Consider the following 19,679-nt stretch of genomic DNA (forward strand, 5'->3'; position numbering starts at 1 on the left):
TTTATCTCTGAGATGAGTACACCACAGTCCTTCCCTAGAGACTGTTACACTTCTCACATTTCTCATATCTCACCTCTATGTTTTGTTGTTGTTTCTCTGTTTTGCTCAGCTGCCTTACACCACCTGCGGGTAATCGCCTTAGAAAGCTTACCCACAATGCCTATCTTCTTGTCTCCAGGACCCAGCCAACTGTTCAAAGACTGATGCTGACAAGAAGAAACCCAGGGAGGATGGGGACAGGAGAGAGACCAAGGGGGAGAGGGGTCTTGAAATTTGTACCTTAAATTCTAGAGGGTGAAATCACTGCCTCATGGTGCTTTGTGGGACAGTTTTATAAGCTATGGCAGAAAACTGTCCCTCCATGGCTTTCATCGCATAACCCTTTCTCTTCCATAATGTAATTCTTTTTCTTGAAAATTACAGTATTGTTTCCATTCTGGGATTTGTTTGTTTTTGCAGTGGTGGGGATAGAACCCAGGGCCTGGTGCCTGCCTTCACTCCCCCCCCCACCCCCACAATGAAGCTCGATAGAAAGGCAGAGAAAGTGTGTGTGTGTGTGTGTGTGTGTGTGTCTGTGTGTGTGTGTGTAGAGATGGGGTGGGGTGGGAGGAATAAGAATAGAGAAAATACTCCTCTCCTTGGAATTCAGTTGAAGCCCCTTGCCAGCAGGAAACCAAGAATGCCCAATTAACAATTGCTTAAAGCCTTTCTCCCTTCCCAGCTGTAAACCTGTAATTTTCTAGGAATCTCCCCAGAAACCCCATTTGCAGGGAAAGGACGCATGTGTACTAAACTCCTTGTACAACCCTAGGGACTCTGGTTTCCCTTTATCAGATTATAATTCCATCCAGTCTTCCTCTTGAACCACTTTGCAATCTCACTTACCAAAGGAGAACAAAAGGGGGCCTGGATCCTCAGAGCAACCTTTTGAGATGTAACTTGAGAGTCACCAAAATGGATAATACGGAGACAATGGCCATGCTCCGTTGAGAAGCCCGTGCCTTCGCCTTATTTTTCCTGCTTTCTCTTGAGAAACATGTAACCCACTCAGGTGTATTTGTCTTGTAATTCTCATGCTTAAATCTGTTGAAATGTCTTTAACAAATTTTCCAACATTGCTTCATTGTGGGCATTGAAGCCAGGCATCCTGGTTTGGCCTGATTTAGGTCTCTCAAAATCTAGGAAAACTCAGGCTGTCGTGTGTCACTTGGTCCCCTACCACTGATAACGATGTACCTACTACTTGTTCTGCCTATGCAGAAGTCGACTTAGAAGTTGCCCATCTTCTCTGCATGGACTGTCAAATCCAGAAAAGACGGTACAGCTTCCACTAGTGTGTTCTGTTTGCATACAATACTATCTCATTCGGCCACAGAGCACCTAAAAGTCGGGTGAATATTCTTTGCTCATTGGTAGGGATGAAAGATGGTGTTCCATTAGTTAAACCACTCGCCACTCCCTTCAATTTACTTACCTGTATGTTGCAAAACTAGCATGGGGCTAAGGAGCCGCTAACTTCTGACATCATGGTGATCCCAGCTGTGGCTGCACAGTTATGGTCACCTGGGGAGCTTTCAAAAACTACCACTACCCAGTCCTACTGCCAGCTCTGATGGAGTTGGTTTGGGCGTGCCCTTTGTGTTGGAATCTTTACAAGCTCTCCAGGTGGCTCTAATGAGCAGCGGTGGCTGAGAGGCTGGGCTCTGCAAGCAGGCACACTGCCTCTGGCCTGGAAGGAAGGGCCTTTGGAAGACTCAAAGAATGAAAGTCTCCTGGGGTGAAAGCAAGCGCCCCCCTGATCTGTTTGGTTTGCCTGCTGACAGCAACAAGTACCAGGAAGCCTCCACTCAGCGCTGCGCAGCACGCTGCTCGCAGGAATTCCTTTCCTGGAACGTAAGCATTTCCGTATGGGGATCATATTCTGTCGTTAAAGAGCTGTTCCTACAACCATATGCATGGGTTTTCTCTCTGCCAAACCCTTTATTTGACATTTTATAGTGACGGGCAGAGAACAGTGGGGTCGCCGGTACATTTCTCTATCTGATTTCCTGTGATTGTGAATGAAAGTGACGTGCATTTCAGAAATTCACCTTATCCTTCAGGGTTCGACTGTAAGACTCACACTATGCTGTGATAATATGCTGTCGTATTGTAAAGGCAGGATAGCGCCATAGGAAGGAAATGTAGAGCCAGCGGTCTAGTCCTAGACTCTGGACCACAGTGCTAATAATTGAGAGTAGGCATGTGCACTGAGCTCTGGGCATGAGGCACACTCAAAGTGTTTCAGCCCTATGATGTATGTGATTATTCTCATTCTATATAAACAAGGCAACTGGGCCAAGGAGGGCAATAGACTTAACCAATGTCACACAGTTAATGATAGCAAAGATAAGTTATGGGAATTTGCCTCCAGAATTTACCTTCCTTATCAGTTTGTGGGATTTTCTCCTATATAGATGACCTTAGTTAAATTACCTGGTTTCTCCTAGTTTTATTTATTTATTTTTTTACCTGAAAAAGGGGATGGGGGTTATAAGAATGTCTAGCCCCTCAGGCAGATGTATTGCTATTTGTGACATATATTAAGGTGTTCAGTAAATAACTATGGTTTGAATAAATCAAGCAATAATGAACTGGGGTAGTTAAAAGCATAGTATACACAGTCACACTCTAAGACTGTATTGTCAAAGAATACATCTATGATTGTTATGGACTTGATATCTAGACATAGCTTTTGTGGCTTGAAAAGCTGAAAAAGTGTTAACAGCTAAATCAAAATTCGGCAGCCTCCTACCCATGCCAAAACGCAAAGCTCTTAGAAAAGCTGCCCGAGATTTTAATAATCTCAGCAGCGATAAAAACATAAATGTGTAAATGAAGTTAAAAGAGGTTCCCTGAGTATTTGTATTTCTGAGCCATTGAAGAAGCATTCTACAATCTGAAAACTTTATCTCCATTACTGCCAGGAAATTAGGCCATTAAAAAAAGAGGGGGTTGGCCCTCATCCAGCTGCACTATCAAAAGACAACAGGGCCAGCAGAGTCTGTCAGGGCTACGTTTACGTTTGTAAATTAGGTGCTGGTTCTTTTTGAAGGAAGACTCTTGGAGCATTTTTTATAATGATTCCATGGGAAGAAGAGGCAGTAGGCTTGTGAAATCTGCCATCCAGGGTTAGATTCAAAGTCTCAGAAATTCTTCTGGGCTACAGATAACCGTTCCCAGGCTCCTGCTTTCCCAGAGGATGAGTTACAGACGGAGTTAGTGACAGGCAGATGAAGAAACAACATAATTCAGCACGCTGGAGCCAAAGGCTTGTGAGGGAGGAACCATTATCAGGGGAAGTCACCATAATTTCCCTCCATTTTAAAATCCTTTTTTTTATTCAGAAGCAATCATTCCCAAACCTTCTCAAGTTTTTGGCATGATTGTGTCTTTTGCCTAGGGTTATAGGGTTTCTAAGGCCCACTGTGTATTTACATGCTACCATCCTGCAGAAATCTGTTTTTGTTTGTTTGTTTGTTTGTTCGGTTAGGAGGAATTTGCCTCCTAGTCCCTAGAGCTAATATCTCTCAACACCAGGTTTTTACAACAAATATTTATTGTCCCCAGATCCATCTGTGTCCCTTCATAGTCTGCACACAGTAAATGCTTGAACTGATTGGCTAAAGGGGCGTAGGGCCTCTAGGCTTTTAAAATTAAACACTCATGGACTCTAATATCACAAAAAAGTCTCTGCACTGACAGTGTTGCTAATATCTGTGTTATCATAATTTTTTTACAACCACTAGTGTGTGAGGATGATAACTTATAATTACAAAATACTCAATAACCAACTTCCTGCAAGGGCACGTGATTTCTTTTTTTTGTTTGTTTTGTTTTGTTTTTTGTATTTTTGTTTTTTTCGAGACAGGGTTTCTCTGTATAGCTCTGGCTGTCCTGGAACTCACTCTGTAGACCAGGCTGGCCTCGAACTCAGAAATCCGCCTGCCGCTGCCTCCCAAGTGCTGGGATTAAAGGCGTGCACCACCACGCTCGGCAGCACGTGATTTCTTAAACATGATCTTATTTGGTCCTGTAACTGCTAAGCTTAGCAGTACTTTTGCCTTAACTTATGCTTAAAAGAATAAGTGCAAGATTTTGCTATAGTTAGGAAATCATTACAATGAGACGATGAACAGTGAGACCCAAAATCAAAGCAGTGGCCACGAGGGAAGAGAGGGCCAGAAGGAGTATAATGTTGCATGAGATAAACCAAGAATACAAAATAAAAATAAAGATTAAGAGGTGTAGTGTTGTTTTAAGAAGTCTCAGACTGAAGAAAATGCAAGTATGGTGGGTGAGCTGCCAGTACCTAAGGCAGAGAAGGAAGGAGGGAGAGGTTTGGGAGTAGGAGGGTGAACTAGGTTCAGGATACCTTAGATGGCAAGCCTGCTAGATATGCAGGTGAGTCTCATGGCTCCACACCGGCATTGGACTGCTGAAGAGGGTCTGCCTAGAGATGTGGTTTTGGCGGTCGGTCGCTGACTAAGGAAGAACATGGTAGGGACTCTCAGAGTTTGGGAGGAGGATGGAAAAAGGTCCTCACTGAGGAAAGAGGCAAAAGAATACTTAGGAAGAAAGAAAAATCCTCATGGGTGCAGGGTATCGTACACATCAAGGAGAACGTAGCCGGTAACAGCTAAGAAAGAACAGGGCTATAAAAAGTCAGTGCAGACTCTGGAATCTGCAGTCTCTTCTAATCTCACATTGTCCAGGGCCAATTTGGCAGGAGGGCTGGGGCAAAGCCACATTCTCACTTGTGTGTGGAGATAGGATAGCCTACTTTGAGGCAAACAATGACATATACTCTAAAAGTCTAGTTAAATGGAACCAGTTGTCTAGCTCTCAGAGTCTGTCTTTGTGGTCCCCAGAAAATGTTTTCTTACATTGATGTAACTGAGCAACCCTCAGCTTTCAATGTTTTCCGGCTGCGTTTGTTCTGCACTCTGCAGCACTGGCTCTGGCTTAGAGGATAACTGTGTTTGAAATGGAAAGGTCCATCCTGCTGCGAACCCTTTTTTCTAGGGAGAAGGCCTTAAGTAAACCTCATAAGATTAAGAACTCCCGTCAATTGCCTACCCTTCCTTCTGGCTTTTAAACAGACTTAGGTCCCTATCTTCCCTTACTCGGAGATCCTCTGTGTGCACATGAATACACACTATACCCCACACCCCCGCCAAATATGGCTGAGGCTGTTCTGAAGCCTAGGATGCCTCCCTCCTTTTTGCAGACACTGCACCCCAAATGAGGCTCTGCACAAAAGAAGAACTAAATTACTAGTTGTTGAGTGAGGAGTATAGTACAGACAGCCAATAGAACCGTTTACTGCTCTTGCAGAGCAGATATGTGTCAATTAGTTTTGAGATGACAGCAAGACAAACCAAGAAAAATCAACAGATTAAAAGATTAAAAAGGGCACATAATAAATAAGGTTACATCAACTCACATGGGTTTCTGGAGTGTTCTGCGACTTTTGTCGTGGCTATCTGAGACCAGGTCTTGTAGTAATCATTAAATGAGATTGTTTTAATTACCCTGAAAATATAAACAAAAGGCCATATTTAATTTGTAAACTTGTCCTTAAAATGATCTGATCAGAGCACAGGATTCAGCTAATATAACGCCAATCTAGACTGATACAAAATGTATGATACTCTCTTCTCTCCTGCCTCCTCTTCCTCCTTCATCTTGTTTCTTTCCATTTTTTTTTTTTTTTTTTTTGAGACCAGAAATTTGTGTCCCTGGAAGGTCTTGATCTTTGTGTATTGCAGGCTGGCCTGGAACTCACAATTCTCCTGCTTAGCCTCCTGTGTGCTGGGGTTCCAGACATGTGGCCCAATGCCAGGCTTTAGACTCAGACACTTAATAAATGAACCAAACACATTGATCTCACACTGACAAGTATGACAAGAAAAGGCAAGGCATCTCACTCATTTTTAAATAACAAAAGTAGATGTCCACCTATGTGCACACTGTAAAAAGAAATCATAGCTTTAAGACATCTTCCTCATGCCAATATATAAGAGGAGCTTTAAGGGAAGCATTATATTTGTAGTTTTTATTCTATAATAAAGTTTGCTTAAATGTCATATCAGATATATTATGATTGTTTTTCTTTCCTCTTCATAGGGAGAATAAAAGCATCGGAATGGAGATGAGTTTTTCCACAGCGCCTAGCCCCTGTGCCATGGAGAAACTTGCCCTTCTTTTCCTCCTTCCACACTTTTCTCTCTGTTCCTGTCATTAGGGCCCTCACAGGGGAGTGAAGGTGGGAATACAAAGCAGCAGATGGCAGCTGTGGGGCACTCGAAATAACTGCGCCTCTACATATTTTTACTATATACTTGTTGAACATAGCAAATTACAGCTCTGTAAATAAACACTCAGCGATAATGTTCAGCTGTGTGGAATCACCAGCTAACCAGAGCGAGTGGATGCTTAGGTGTCAGGTGTAATAGCCTTTATGTCTGTTTTCCAGTTTAACTTCTTGGTTCTTTGGACAAAGAAACACATTTTCAGTTAATACAAATATATTGGTATATTGGTACTGTTTTTTGTTTGTTTGTTTGTTTTATGGATCAGCCGTAGTTGCTTAAGGTAAATATTTGGCTCAATTCTGAAATTAACAGGGCAATCTTTAAATGGACCAGTGCCTTCGCCTGCCATAGTTTGAGACACCTAATTTTAAGACTAACAGTTTTCAAATGTGTTATTATTTTTCCAATCACATGTAAGTAGAACTCTGAAGCGGGGTGAAAAAAAATCAGTTAACCATCACTATTAACTGCTTCCAGCGCTCGCTCGCTGGCCAAGCTTCACACTACCAAAAGAAATGCTAAGGTAACGTAAATTTGCATGAATTTGCCCCTGAAATGTTTCAGCAATTTGCAGCAAGGAAATGAAAGGCTACCCTATATCTGCTGCATGAAAAATCTTGGGATCAATTTGCAATCACAGTTCACTTAGCAGACAACAATGACCCAAGAGGAAGGAAACTGTCAACATACCCGTCTCACGGAGAAAATATACTATCCTTAGGCACAACGGTCTCCATTGTCTTTTGTCTGTTTGAGGATGACCCATGACCCTCTCCCTTCCCAGGGGTGTCCTGTTCAGTTTCAAACTGTTAGCCCTCCGGGGATTTCTTTTCTTTCTTGCAGAATAATTAAAAATATTACCCTAAAAGGTGTAACTATGGTTAGCTTGAATACACAGAGAAGAATATCTTAAATATTTGCATTTCCAATTCTATAAAGCAAACAGTCCTTTAACATAAAAGGACAGTAACTGTATTTACTATCATTCAGATAGCCTATGAAGCTAATGAGATAAATGACATAAAAATATGATTGTAGTTCCCACCAGTACCAAGAACATACTGAATACTGTCTCCGACTGAAAAAAGGAGGAAATATAAATTTGTAAGTTTAAACTGGACACCAGAGCTGATTTTTCTGTTGAAATAAGACATATCCCTGGGCGAGTGAAGGGAGCAGCTTTCTCTGCTCCCATAATAAGGTGCTGCATGGTTCAACATTTGGATAATTTGATACATTGACCATACTTCTTTAGAAGTGGCAATAAACAAAAGAATTTGGAGTAGGGTAATAAAACTTTTGTTTGAAAGTCATCAGGGAGTCATTTGGGGTGCAGTGTCTGCAAAAAGGAGGGAGGCATCCTAGGCTTCAGAACAGCCTCAGCCATATTTGGCGGAGGTGTGGGGTATAGTGTGTATTCATGTGCACACAGAGGATCTCCGAGTAAGGGAAGATAGGGATGGGGTAGCTGAGTTCAGTGGAGAGTTCTGATTGAGAGCAGCTGGAGGCTCTTCAAAAGCTTGGTTGTCCGGGATCTTGGCATGTGGGCAGAGAGTAGTTGAAATTGGTTGGCAGCCTTGGTTTGTCAGAATGGAGAGCCATCAGTGGTTCCCAAGTAGGAAAATAAAGAAGAACCTGGGGCTTGAGCAAGAGTTTCCTAAGGGGTCTCACATATTGGGGAGAGGAGTTCTATAAGACTAACTGTAGGATCAGTTAAGAAACAGTAATGAAGGTGTGGACTACCTTCCAGTTAACAGGGGTGGGAGCATTTGAATTGTTTGGAGGAAGATAATAAAACTTTTGTTTAAAAGTCATCAGGGAGTCATTTGGGGTGGAATCTGCAGAAAGGAAAGCGGCATCCTAGGCCCAGAAACAGCCTCAGCTATACTCAGAGCTGGGGTTAGGAATAGGTACAGACAACAGCAAGATAACACTGAAGAAAGAGCTGATTGGTTGGCTGGTGTGTGAGCCGCGGAGGAATGTTGGGGTCAAATGCTTTCCTGAAGTCCAGAAGACTAGTTTTCTATTAATAGAAAACATTGTGTGGGACTGAAGTAAAATATGAATGCAATTTTAGATGTGGCTTTAGGTGACACTATGACAGAGGAGCCAAAATGACCTTTAAGGATCTGATGGTGAAATTCAGAACAGAAAAGAGAGATTGACAGATGAAGCCATTATAGAAACCAATCTCCAAAACAGTGTTTATAAGAGGAAGAGCGGACACCAACTTAAAGGAAGCCAGTGATGGGAAAAGGTGGGCTTACTGCCTGCAAGATGAAATTAACAGTGATGCTGTCTTACAGAAGTAACACCCAGCTCAGACTTTGGCTGAAAACTTCTCCTGCATCACCATTTAGTGCTTAGCATCATCGTTAAGACTGCAGGGTCTGGGATTAGCGGGGTGAACTCTCTGGCCCGATTAGTTATTGGCTGTGGGACTGGGTGAGTTATGTCACCTTTCCATATTTGTTTGCTCATTACTAAAAGAGAGGGGGCTTTTCTCAAGAGATCATAGGTAGTCGGTGAGACCACGCATGAGAAGAGCCAGGTTTAGCATGTCATCATCACGCAGAGTTACCAGTCTTCTCAGCTGGCTTCCCACGGTGGCTGTCTCATCACTTCTCTCACAGGCTGCGAACTGTTTTCCTTCCTCATACCCTTTAGGCCAGGGAGGGTGACGCCTCTGTTGAGAAGTGACATTTGTCATCTAGTTCTAAAGGATGAAGTCTCAACACTTTTGAACAAAGCTCGAGGCTCCTCATTAGCTGGCCACAACCAGCTCCTCCTTTTGGTGTCTCATTGCTCTCTTCAGAATCCCATCTTGTGGGAATTCCTATAAATCTTGAATATCCTATAATATTTCACCTCTGTTTCCGTGAAAGTGTCTCTAGTTAGAGATCACCCCCATCTTCCTTTCAGCCCATACTCTTACTCATCAAAGTCTGGGTGATGTCAAACAGTTGTATATGACGGCTGCCATGGGAGACACCCCAGGGCTTTGCCTCCTCAGCTCCTCTCATGCCCTTTCTCAACATGTGGGGAGACCCAGCTCTAAATGAGAGCAGGATTGAGAGCTCAGGCTGTCTGGCCAGGGCATTTATTTCAGGAATAGGAACACGAATTACAAAGATTAAACCAGGACTTGAGAGATGACTCTGTGTGTGTAAAAGAACATTTGCAACACGAGTGTGAGGACCCAAGTTCAGTTTCCAGCATCAATGTAAAAACTTGGCATGGCTGTTATTAGCACATGTAGCCCTACATGGTTGTGGGGCTAAGACAGTAAAATGGCTAGGGCTTCCTGGCTAGCCAGCCTAGTCAAAAAGTGGCAAGCTCCAGGTTCAGTGAGAGGCCTTGTCTCCAAGTGATAAGATAGAAAATGATAGAACAATCCATCCAGTGTCTTCCCCTTGGTCTCCACATGAATGTGCACACATACACACACGTGTACACATACACACACACATGTGCACACGCATGCATACCAACCTGAGCACACACTCATTCCACACACACATTCTCATACAGTCAGAGCAAAGATCATTGAAACATTCTAGTACAGCACATGCTGTTATCAGGTCAGCCCAGTTTGTTGTCTTGCCTGTCTTGCTATTCTCGCCCTTTTATGATCCCAGGAAAGAGTTAGACACTCCTAGGGAAGTGTTAGAAGTAAGTGCCTAGTAAGGCTCTGAGGGAAAAACCCATCATATGTAATATGGAGTCTCTCAAGCAACAAGTGCTGGCTGTTTATCCTCCTTACACCTTTCAAATTTTATCTCAGAAATATTTTTGAAGACTTTGGGATAGGTGTCATATCTTTTGTTACATTGTGGTACTCTTACAGTGACAACCTTTTCTTGCTGGTTGTCAACCTTTTCACTCTATAAACTCACCACTGGGGACACTGAGGCAAGAAGATGGTGAGCTATCTCAAAGACTTTTTTTTTTATTCAGTTAGTAATATGTATATAGAAATGTAGTTTATTTTAAAATATTCTTCCTGTCCCCAGAGTCTTCACTATCTGTATTCACTTACCAGTTCTCAAGTTCTCTATACTATGTGGACATGCTCAGGTTGTCAGTAAGAAAATACTCTGTAGTAGTCCCCTCCCTCCTTAGCAATAGTTTTGTTCTCTGTAGTTTAGTTGCCTGCAATTAACTATGGCACAAAAGTTTTAAATGGAATGTTCCAGAAAGTTTTAAATTGCTCACAGTTTAGGCATCAGGATGAATCTTGTGCCTTTTCACTCTATCAGCTGGAAGGAGGCTTAGCTTCTCCTTCAGTATATCCACTCTCATTGTGCTTCCTGCCCATCTATCACCCAGCAGCCATTTAGACGATCAGACGGACTGCTGCAGTGCTAATCTATGTCACGGTGCCTGTAAAACTTACCCGGCTTCATCCTTTCCTCCTGGGCATCTGTCAACTCCCATCATGACAGGGAGAGTGAGAGTTCATCTATGTTTTATTGAAAAGGGCACTAAAGTAGTTTAAGCCACAGAGATACTATAGTCACAGTACCTTATTACAGTATGTTGTCATAATTGTTCTGCTTCAGATCACCTATTTTTTAGGTTTATTTATTTAACTTTACATATATGAGTGTTTTGCCTGCATTCATGTATTATGTATTATATACCATGTCTCCAGAAGTCAGAAGAAAGCATTGTATCCCCTGGAACTAGAGTTAGAATTGATTGAGATCTACCATGTACATGCTCGGAATAGTACCCAGGGCCTCTGGCAAGAGCAACACATACTCTAAAGTGCGGAGCCACCTCTCTTAGTCCTGTGTCCCCAAACATCTTTTAAAAGGAAAAAGACAACCAGGCAGCAACACTTATTGCTCTCTCTTCTTGTCTGCAATATGACCAGCAGCCACCATGACCATTATGTCTCTACCCTCAGACTGTGAGCTTAAGTAAACCCTTCCTTCCTTAAGTTGTTCTTGTGAGGTGTGTTGTTAACAGCAACAAGACAAGTGACTAAAACAGATATATAGGGGAAAAATTCACACACACACACACACACACACACACACACACCCTAATGTATATATATATAGGATCTTGGAATTTGATCACTGCCTGTGGATGAGCAGGGACTACTGTGGTTAACAGTTGGTGGGACATAGGCTTTTTTGTATCACCTTCTGTAAAGAAAGCCCTTGTCCCCCAGTCCACAGGAGAGTCCCTGTCCTGCTTTGATGGGAGGCAGAGACAGGTGAATTTCTGTGAGTTTAAAGCTAGCCTGATCTACAAAGTGAGTTCCAGGATAGCCAGGGCTATACAGAGAAACCCTGCCTTGAAAAACAAAAACAAACAAACAAAACCAAAGAGACCTCGAATCTGGGCTCTCTATGCTCCTTTCCATGTCCTGTCAAGGACGCTATTTCTCCTCAGTATTGCCTTGGCATCTTGGACACAGTGCTTATTACATTATATCAATGCAACTCAACAAAAACCAGTCACAACTCAACAAGACATCAAACTGTACATACAAAATGTGATTACAGAGACTGGTGACTTGGTTCTAAAACAAAAAAAAAACAAAAAACAAAAAAAAAACAAAAAAAAAACAAAAAAAAAACCAAAAAAACAAAAACAATTTACAGACTTCTAAAGGAAGCCTAGAAAGAAGAGAAAAGGCTGTCGGGGAGGACGCTTCTGCTCAAAGTGACTCATTTAAATAGAATTCACTCTGACCTTAGCATTCTTCAAATTCCTTCTTAGCTACACTACTAGTATTTGCCCTGTGGCCTTGGACATCTGATGGAAGATGTTTCCTACACTGTCCTTATCCCTGCTGTTTCTCTTGCAAAGGAGCGCTGCACTCTAGAATACAAGGCTCATGAGTTTAGGGATCACATTTTGTAAGGGTGTGTGCCCATCATTGGGGCATAGTGCCTGCTAGAGAATAGTATGTTCAGAGAATGAATTTTAAAGATACAGATAAAGTACTGGTCCTATGGGTGGAAAAGCCTGCCATGCAACTGGTGAGCGGTATTCTACACAATATGCAAAAATTCCAGTTAACTGTACAAGTTTAACATCAACAGAAACCCTGTTAAACCTGAGAGTCTTAAGAGAAGGCCAGTTCCACAGTTTTTAGCTAAATTTGAAGCAAACTTTAAATATTGGCCAGGATAATGAACTCTGGCTGGGTCCATTCTGGGGTTCCAGAAAATGGTGATGAGTCACAGCTTGCAGAGGCTTAAAAAGGCAAAATCATAAGGCCACAGCCTTTTTTCCCTGCCCACGGGTGATCAAGCACATCTGGTGCCATTGGTCAAACAAACTTGTTAGGGGAACAAAAACATGTGGCTTGTTATCTTCCATAAACAACAGCCTCCAGCATTTCGGGAAGTATCTGCCTTTGGGCAAGTAGGCCTTACAAGTAAACTTTGGCCCTTATATCCCCTAGTTCAACATTGACAGAACCCCATGCCATGTTCCATGCAGTTGATCATACTCTGCTTGAGTTTTGTATTCTTTTGTATTCAGAGGCTTAACCTCTGGAATATATTTCTATAAATATGCTTTTCTTCCTGCTCATGAAGTTCCAGTGGGTTGGATATCATAATGCTAAGCGTGGTATATCTCTTTGAATAACCTCTACAAGACCCCATTGTGATGTCTTATTTTAAACTAAAAAAGTAGGGGCCAGAACAGTGGCTCAGTGGATCTGAGTTCAACCCCTGGAGACATGTGAAGCGGGGGGGAAGCTGATGTAGTAGTATGCATCTGTGACCCCAGCCCTCTTAAAGGAGAAACAGACAGAAGAATCACCCTGAAGCTCACTGGCCACCTTTCCTGAGTACACTGTTCAACAGCAGAAACAAGAGAGATCCTAAGACCCTGCCTCACCAAGGTAGGAGAGAAGTGACTCCCAAAAAAGTTCTCTTATTTCCAAATGAATGGCATGCCTATTCTTTCTTCATTTCTCTCTCCTTTCTCTCTCTCTCTCTCTCTCTCTCTCTCTCTCTCTCTCTCTCTCTCTCTCTCTCTCACACACACACACATGCCACCTGAACACACAAACACCAATAGGTAAAGAACAAGTAAAAGAGAGAAGAGAGAGAAGAGACAATGAACATAGCATATCTGGAGCAAGCACTGGAACCCACACAACCAATCTAATTATGATATGTATCATAAACGGATTGTTACTGAAGTCCTCACTCTCTAGCCCCAATGGTGTCCTATCTGAAGGCTTCTTTAGAGAATTCAAGGTTGCACAAAGAGCTTGGTAAACCAGACCTGATTTTGGGTCATTTATCCTTGTCCATGTTCAGAGGAACTACTGAAACCAGACCAGAGATAATCTTCTGATCTGGTCCCCCGGACTGGCTGGTCACTGCTGGCACTCTGGGATGGATCCCGCAAACAGTTAAACCACAGGCAGAAAGAACTTTTGCTGTTTCAGGGATACTCACGTTTTATAGATGATAAAACCGCCTGTGTGCACTTGACAGTGCTGAACAGAGTATGTTCTGTGCAGGATGGGGAAGGTGCTCTAGACTCATGACATGCTAAGTGGACAGCAATGCCTTCACTGAGCCCCAGCCAAGCAGACCTCACTCTCTGGACTGTACATGAGCTTTCTTCATGTTTTCAGGACCATGTCATAAACAGAAGCTACTTAAGTGGCTGAAGTTTGCTTCCCTTTTCTGTAATTGCCAGTCAAGGAAACCAGGGCTATATCAAGCTCAGTGATTTCCACACTAGCTAATTGGCTTTAAGTTTAGAGCTCAAGAAAGTAAGGGCTGGAACACTTTTATCAAGTAGTTATAATTTAGAAGACTCTGTAGAGTGCATCTTGCTCAGCTCTTCAAAGCCAACCTAATGCTACCTTGCCAGGCTAGTCCTTAAAAGCTACACTGGGGGCTGGAGAGATGGCTCAGAGCTCAAGAGGGTTTGCTGCTATTCCAGAGGACCAGTTTTTATTCCCAGCAAGAAATCACTGCAAAGCTCATAACCTCTTAGAATCCCCCATTGGGGGCAGAGATCTGACACCCTCTCTGGTCTCTCTGGGCACTGTGCTCACGTGCTCCTCAACTCCCATGTACACAGAATTAAGAATCAAAATATAAAATCTATAAAAAGAAAGGAAGGCAGGCAGGCAGGCAGGCAGGCAGACAGACAGAAAAAGGAAGAAAGAAAGGAAGAAAGAAAAAAAGAAAGAAAGAAAGAAAGAAAGAAAGAAAGAAAGAAAGAAAGAAAGAAAGAAAAAAGAAAGGATACAGAGGCTCCGTTTCTGACTCAGTTTTCTTAGATACAGTTACTTTTATGTTCTCCTAAAATGCTTGGAGTTTTATGACCTATAATGGTTTATGCTTATTTTATCAACAGCACATTTTCCATTAAAAAAATACAAATAAAAATAGACCAGTTCATTATCGGTTACATTGAAGTTAGATTTAATAGCAAGAGCTCAACAATTTCCCACATTCTTCCTAAAACCATTTATTATAAGAGAAACAAGTAATTCCCTTTCTAAATTAAATGACATAAAACGTGGGGCTGGGGAGAAGGTTGGGCAGTTAAGAACACTTGCTGGTCTGGCAAAGCCTAAGAATTCACTTCCCAGCAGCCATGTTAGGTGACTTGGTCCCCTGGAACCACAGCTTTTTTTAGAGGATACCTCTTTTGTCCTCTACAGACATCCACATCCACATAAATGAAATAAACATGCATCTTTTTAGAAGTTTACATTATAAACCATAGGAGCAGTATCGTTTAGTATTGGTTTGGGCTGAGAACTGACAGAGATATCCATCAAGAGAACCATACCTGACGCGATCCTGTGGCTTTTCAGGTACCACCAGGCTGCCTTCTCTTTCTGCAAGGAGAAAAGAGGAAAGAATTCTGGTGACTTGGAGTCTGAATAGGTGTTACTCTGTGCTTTCTTCCAGAACCTCAATAAAATCCCAGCAAAGGGATAAAATTATAGCGCAAAATATCAAGGAAGTCAAAGAAAAATGGAAAAAAAAAATCAAGATGGAAAGCAGAGGTCAAAGGGCAACAGTCCTGGTAGGTCCGGGACGTCTGAAACCTAAATGCAGAGAGAGGAAAGGTCAATAGCCAGAGAGTGGAGCTGCACTCCAGACCTGGGGAAGAAACTCAGAAACTAAGGGTGCGAGGTAAGTCTCAGAGGAGAGACCAGAGGCAGAGCGCGGACCTGCACCTAACCATCCTCACCCAGAGAACCACGTGGATGGCCTGCCCAGAGAGGAGGGAGGCTGCCTGAGTCAGGGAGGCTGACGAGCACAGGAGTGTGGAGGACTGAAACCAGGGAATAAGGAAACCGTCACCTTAAACAGTAAGACTCCCGAGCTCCCCTTGTCTGGCCCCTAGACTCCTATGCCATAACTCTGGACTGTTTCTCAGTCAGGTAGGTTCTCACTACAGCAAAGGCATCAACAGGCCCAGCTTGATGCAGAACTTCCACTCTTTTTAATCAGATTGGTCACTGTATTTCCATTACATGAATGGACCATTAAAGATCACCAGACATTTGATCTCAGAGAAACCAACACTCTAAGCAAATAAATAATGAGAAAGACATAAATACATTTTCCTAAGAAGCCTCTCAGAATATACAATCATTATTATACTAACAAAGACATGAGTAATAGAGAAAAAAATATTTTTTAAAATCAGAGATTTAGACAGTAGGACTTGTAGGCTTAGATTTTTCAAAACCTACTTTAATAGGGGCTCTTAAACAGCTCCCTTCTAGCCCACCACCCACCAGAGGTAGTGAAAAGGAAATGTTAATAGGACAAAAGAGGGATTAGTTTTTCTTTCTTTTCTTTTTTCTTTTTTTGGCTCCATTTCAGTCCTTGTTGTCAGGATATCAGCAGTTTGGTTCACATAAATCAGCAGCAGTAGGTAGCTCCATCTATTTGCAAATACCATTCATTCGATCCAGAAGAAAACAGTAGGCATTGCCAATGGGCTTGAGTTCCCCAGAAGCGGCAAGAAGCCACCAAAATATCAGAAGTTCTTTGGTGAATTTCTCTCTGTGAAGTCACAACAAATGATCAGAGAAGAAGGCAAGGTGAAGCAATGCCACCTTGTCCATGAAAATGACAGGAAGCAAAGCCCAATGAAGACCAGCAAAATATCTGGGCGGTGGTGGCGCACACCTTTAGTCCCAGCACTTGGGAGGCAGAGGCAGAGGCAGGCAGATTTCTGAGTTCAAGGCCAGCCTGATCTACAGAGTGAGTTCCAGAACAGCCAAAGCTACACAGAAAAACCCTGTCAAAACAAACAAACAACAACCAAACCAAACCAAACCAAACCAAACCAAACCAAACCAAACCAAACAAAAAGCCAGCAAAGAGTGGCGAGGTGAACCAAAGTCACAGCATCGACCACTGTCTATTGGGTTATACTCACACCCTTTTCAAACATCACATGTCCTCTCAGGCGTCTACTTCGGCAAAACACTACATGACCCTGTTCCAGGCAGCTTCCAGAAAATATCATGTGTATGTTCTCAGCAAAACATCCTCCCACATGTCTGTTTTAACAAGAACATCCTCTCATAAGACAGTCTCCAGAAAAACAGCACAGGACGCAACTGAGTCTCAAAAATAAACCAGAAACTTCCGCTTCAAGAACCAACATCCAAATATAGACAGAGGAGACCACGAGGGAAAGAGAAAGTCAAATGTAGACAGAGGAGACCACGGGGGAAAGAGAAAGGAGAGACGGCATAAGATAAGCCACATAAGGAGAATCCCCTAGAACCAGCATGGTTCCAGTTTGATAATGTCAATGGCTTATTAAACATACAGTGACCCAGAAAAAGATAAAATATACCGAGGAATGCTGGTAAGAAATCAATGATCACAGTGAATGAGGAGATTTTTTTTTTTTAAGCCCTGGAAAGAAAGGATAAATCGCATGTGAAGAACTGTGCATCTGAGAGCATCCGTCAAGCAAAAGCAGTACTGGGAATTGCAGGGGAATGATGGGTTTTATTTCCTAAAGAGAACTGTTTACAAATTGGTTTGTCCAAATTGTGGTTACAGGAGCATAGGACCGCTACACTTTTAGGTGTGAGATCATAAAAGACTCACCTCCTATGTGCTAGGAGGCTCTTGGTGTGTGTGTGTGTGTGTGTAGGTGGAGGTTCACTGTAAAAATGACAGCTCAAACCAGGAGGCAGGTGGAGAGGCCATCACACATAGCTGGGGCAGAAGCAAAGGAGGAGGACAGGGGACACAGATACAGGGAAGGATTGCCCAGTAGTAGGGGGTGGGGGTGGGGCAGGAACAGGTAATGCTGCTCTCCTCCTGGTTAGATGCTAAAGACTCCTTCCTCTGAAGAACAGAGAAAAAGCTGTTCAGAAGAAAACAAACAAACAAGCTTTATTTGTTAAAAACAAACTACAGACTTTATTCCAATGAGTGAAACAGCGATAAAAGCTTCAGAAACTCTTGAAGAAAGTAAAGGGTACTGGGAAAGATGGGGGTGGGGGTGGGGAAGACATACCATGACACCAAGAGACAAGCAAAACTGCAGTACAGTTGCACTGGCATTGATCCCTGGTGGGAGAGCTAACTCAGAAGTCCTTGAGAAGACAGGCAGGCCTACCTTCAAATCAAGCCCTCCCTTCCCACCAGCCTCAAATTTAGTTGCAGATGTTGGCAAGACAGTGATTCATCTGAGGAGAGTTCCATTTTTGTCACCCTTGGGTGCAGGTCCTTTTTAACAGCTGAGCTACCCTGATGGCTTGAGATTAAGGACCAACCACAGGTTAGAAAGACTCTTAGTGGCCTGTCACAGTCCCTGGGTGAGGGAAGTCACAGAGGAGAGTCTTAGAGAGCAGGAGAGCCAGACTGTGAAGGGTTGGAAGGTGAAGGCACCAGGAGGCTCACTCAGGCTGGAGACTGTAGGCAGAAGAGAGACAGCCCTATCTTTGGTGTCCAGGTATATAGATCGTCAAGTAAGAACGCCTGGAGTTTGATGGCTTTCAGCCTGAGTCAGAATCGGGTCAAGTTCTGGAGCCACATAGTTATTGTCATCCACTGCTGCAGAGCCTGTGGATTCTGCCGTTGACAGCAGCCTTTCCCCAGCAGAGTGATCAATACTCAGGGAACCTTGAAAGTACAAAGGCAGGTCATTTGTCTGTACACATCTGAGTGTTGTCATTACTTCCTACACTTCCAACATACCTGGGAGAGAGAGACACCCCCTTGGGTGCAGTGTCACCAGAGCATAAGATCTGGGGAGTCTTGGGAAGCTGAAAGACTAACCCCCATCTAGCCCAAAGAATGCAAACTAGGCTGAGGTGCCTGATACTCAAAGGAGGAAAATGGCTTCTCTGGAGACAACTCTGATGGATATGTGAGTTTGTCTAGTACAGACTCAGCAGCAGCAGCAAACACCAAAGGGACACAACACTCACAAGGCCAGCTGATCAGCTTGCTCAGGACTAGCAGGCTTCAGTGTTTTAGGACCCAGTAACCAATCGACTGCCCCCTCCTCTCAGCCTTGTTCTGTTCTTCTTACTGGGATTCTCTGTCTTACTTAAACATTTTAAAGAAAGGGTTTAATTTGTTGTATTGTTTTATATTTTTAATGTTTTTGTTTCCCCTTCATCTATTTATCAAATTCTGTTTATTTTTCCACTACTGAGTATTTTTTCTTTATATTTTTTCTTTCCCTTTTCTTTTAGCCTATTGTATTTCCTCTGTCCCTACCACCCACATTTAGTAGTACTATGACTTTGACTTATTGACATTTTTCTTTAACACTGACGGTTTTATTATTATTCTCCTTCCTACACTTATCTAATTTTGTTTTTGATGACCATCATGGCATCAAATTTGGCAGCAGATAGCCAGGCATAACACTGGAGCAGTAGCTGAAATTTACATGGTGATACAGCAACCATGGTACAGAGAGAGAGACAGAGAGACAGAGAGACCGAGACAGAGACAGAGATACAGATAGAGAGGAGAAGAGAACAGAGAGAGGAGAGAGAAGAGAAGGGAGGAGAAGAGAGAGAAGGCCTGACATGGGCTTTTGAAATCTCAAAGCCCAGTTCCAGTAACATGCCTCCTCCAACAATGGCACGAATGCCTCTTCCAACAATGACAGAACTGGTAATCCTTCCCAAACAGTTCTACCAACTAGGGAGCAAGCATTCAAACATAGGAGACTCTGAGGACCATTCTCATTCAAATCACTGCATCCTATATAATTTCCTTTTCTCTCCCCGTCTTTAATGCTCTTTCCCATTCTTTGTGGTCTCTCTTTTTCATGTGTTTAACCTTGCTGCTCACCAGTTTTCCCTTTCTCCTT

The 19,679-nt window shown here is 42.9% G+C and overlaps 1 protein-coding gene and 1 long non-coding RNA gene across 2 annotated transcripts in view; one reads left to right on the forward strand and one right to left on the reverse strand.

Moving 5' to 3' along the window:
- The window catches only part of Ube2u (ubiquitin conjugating enzyme E2 U), an 82,486-nt gene that overhangs the window by 32,073 nt on the left and 30,734 nt on the right, over positions 1 to 19,679 (reverse strand). Inside the window, exons 6-7 of the mRNA XM_021160951.3 lie at positions 15,153 to 15,201; positions 5,486 to 5,574 (exon numbers count right to left, since the gene is read on the reverse strand). Of these exons, the coding sequence (XP_021016610.1) occupies positions 5,486 to 5,574; positions 15,153 to 15,201 (138 nt within the window). The remainder of the gene's footprint in view (positions 1 to 5,485; positions 5,575 to 15,152; positions 15,202 to 19,679) is intronic.
- On the forward strand, positions 1,689 to 6,586 carry LOC147004245 (uncharacterized). The gene is made up of 2 exons (XR_015047234.1): positions 1,689 to 1,893; positions 6,169 to 6,586. It is a non-coding gene; the product is annotated as an uncharacterized LOC147004245 (long non-coding RNA).

Source organism: Mus caroli, unplaced genomic scaffold (genome assembly GCF_978045245.1).
Source record: "Mus caroli unplaced genomic scaffold, Mus_caroli_1 scaffold_6, whole genome shotgun sequence".
In the NCBI taxonomy this organism is placed as follows: Eukaryota; Metazoa; Chordata; class Mammalia; order Rodentia; family Muridae; genus Mus; species Mus caroli.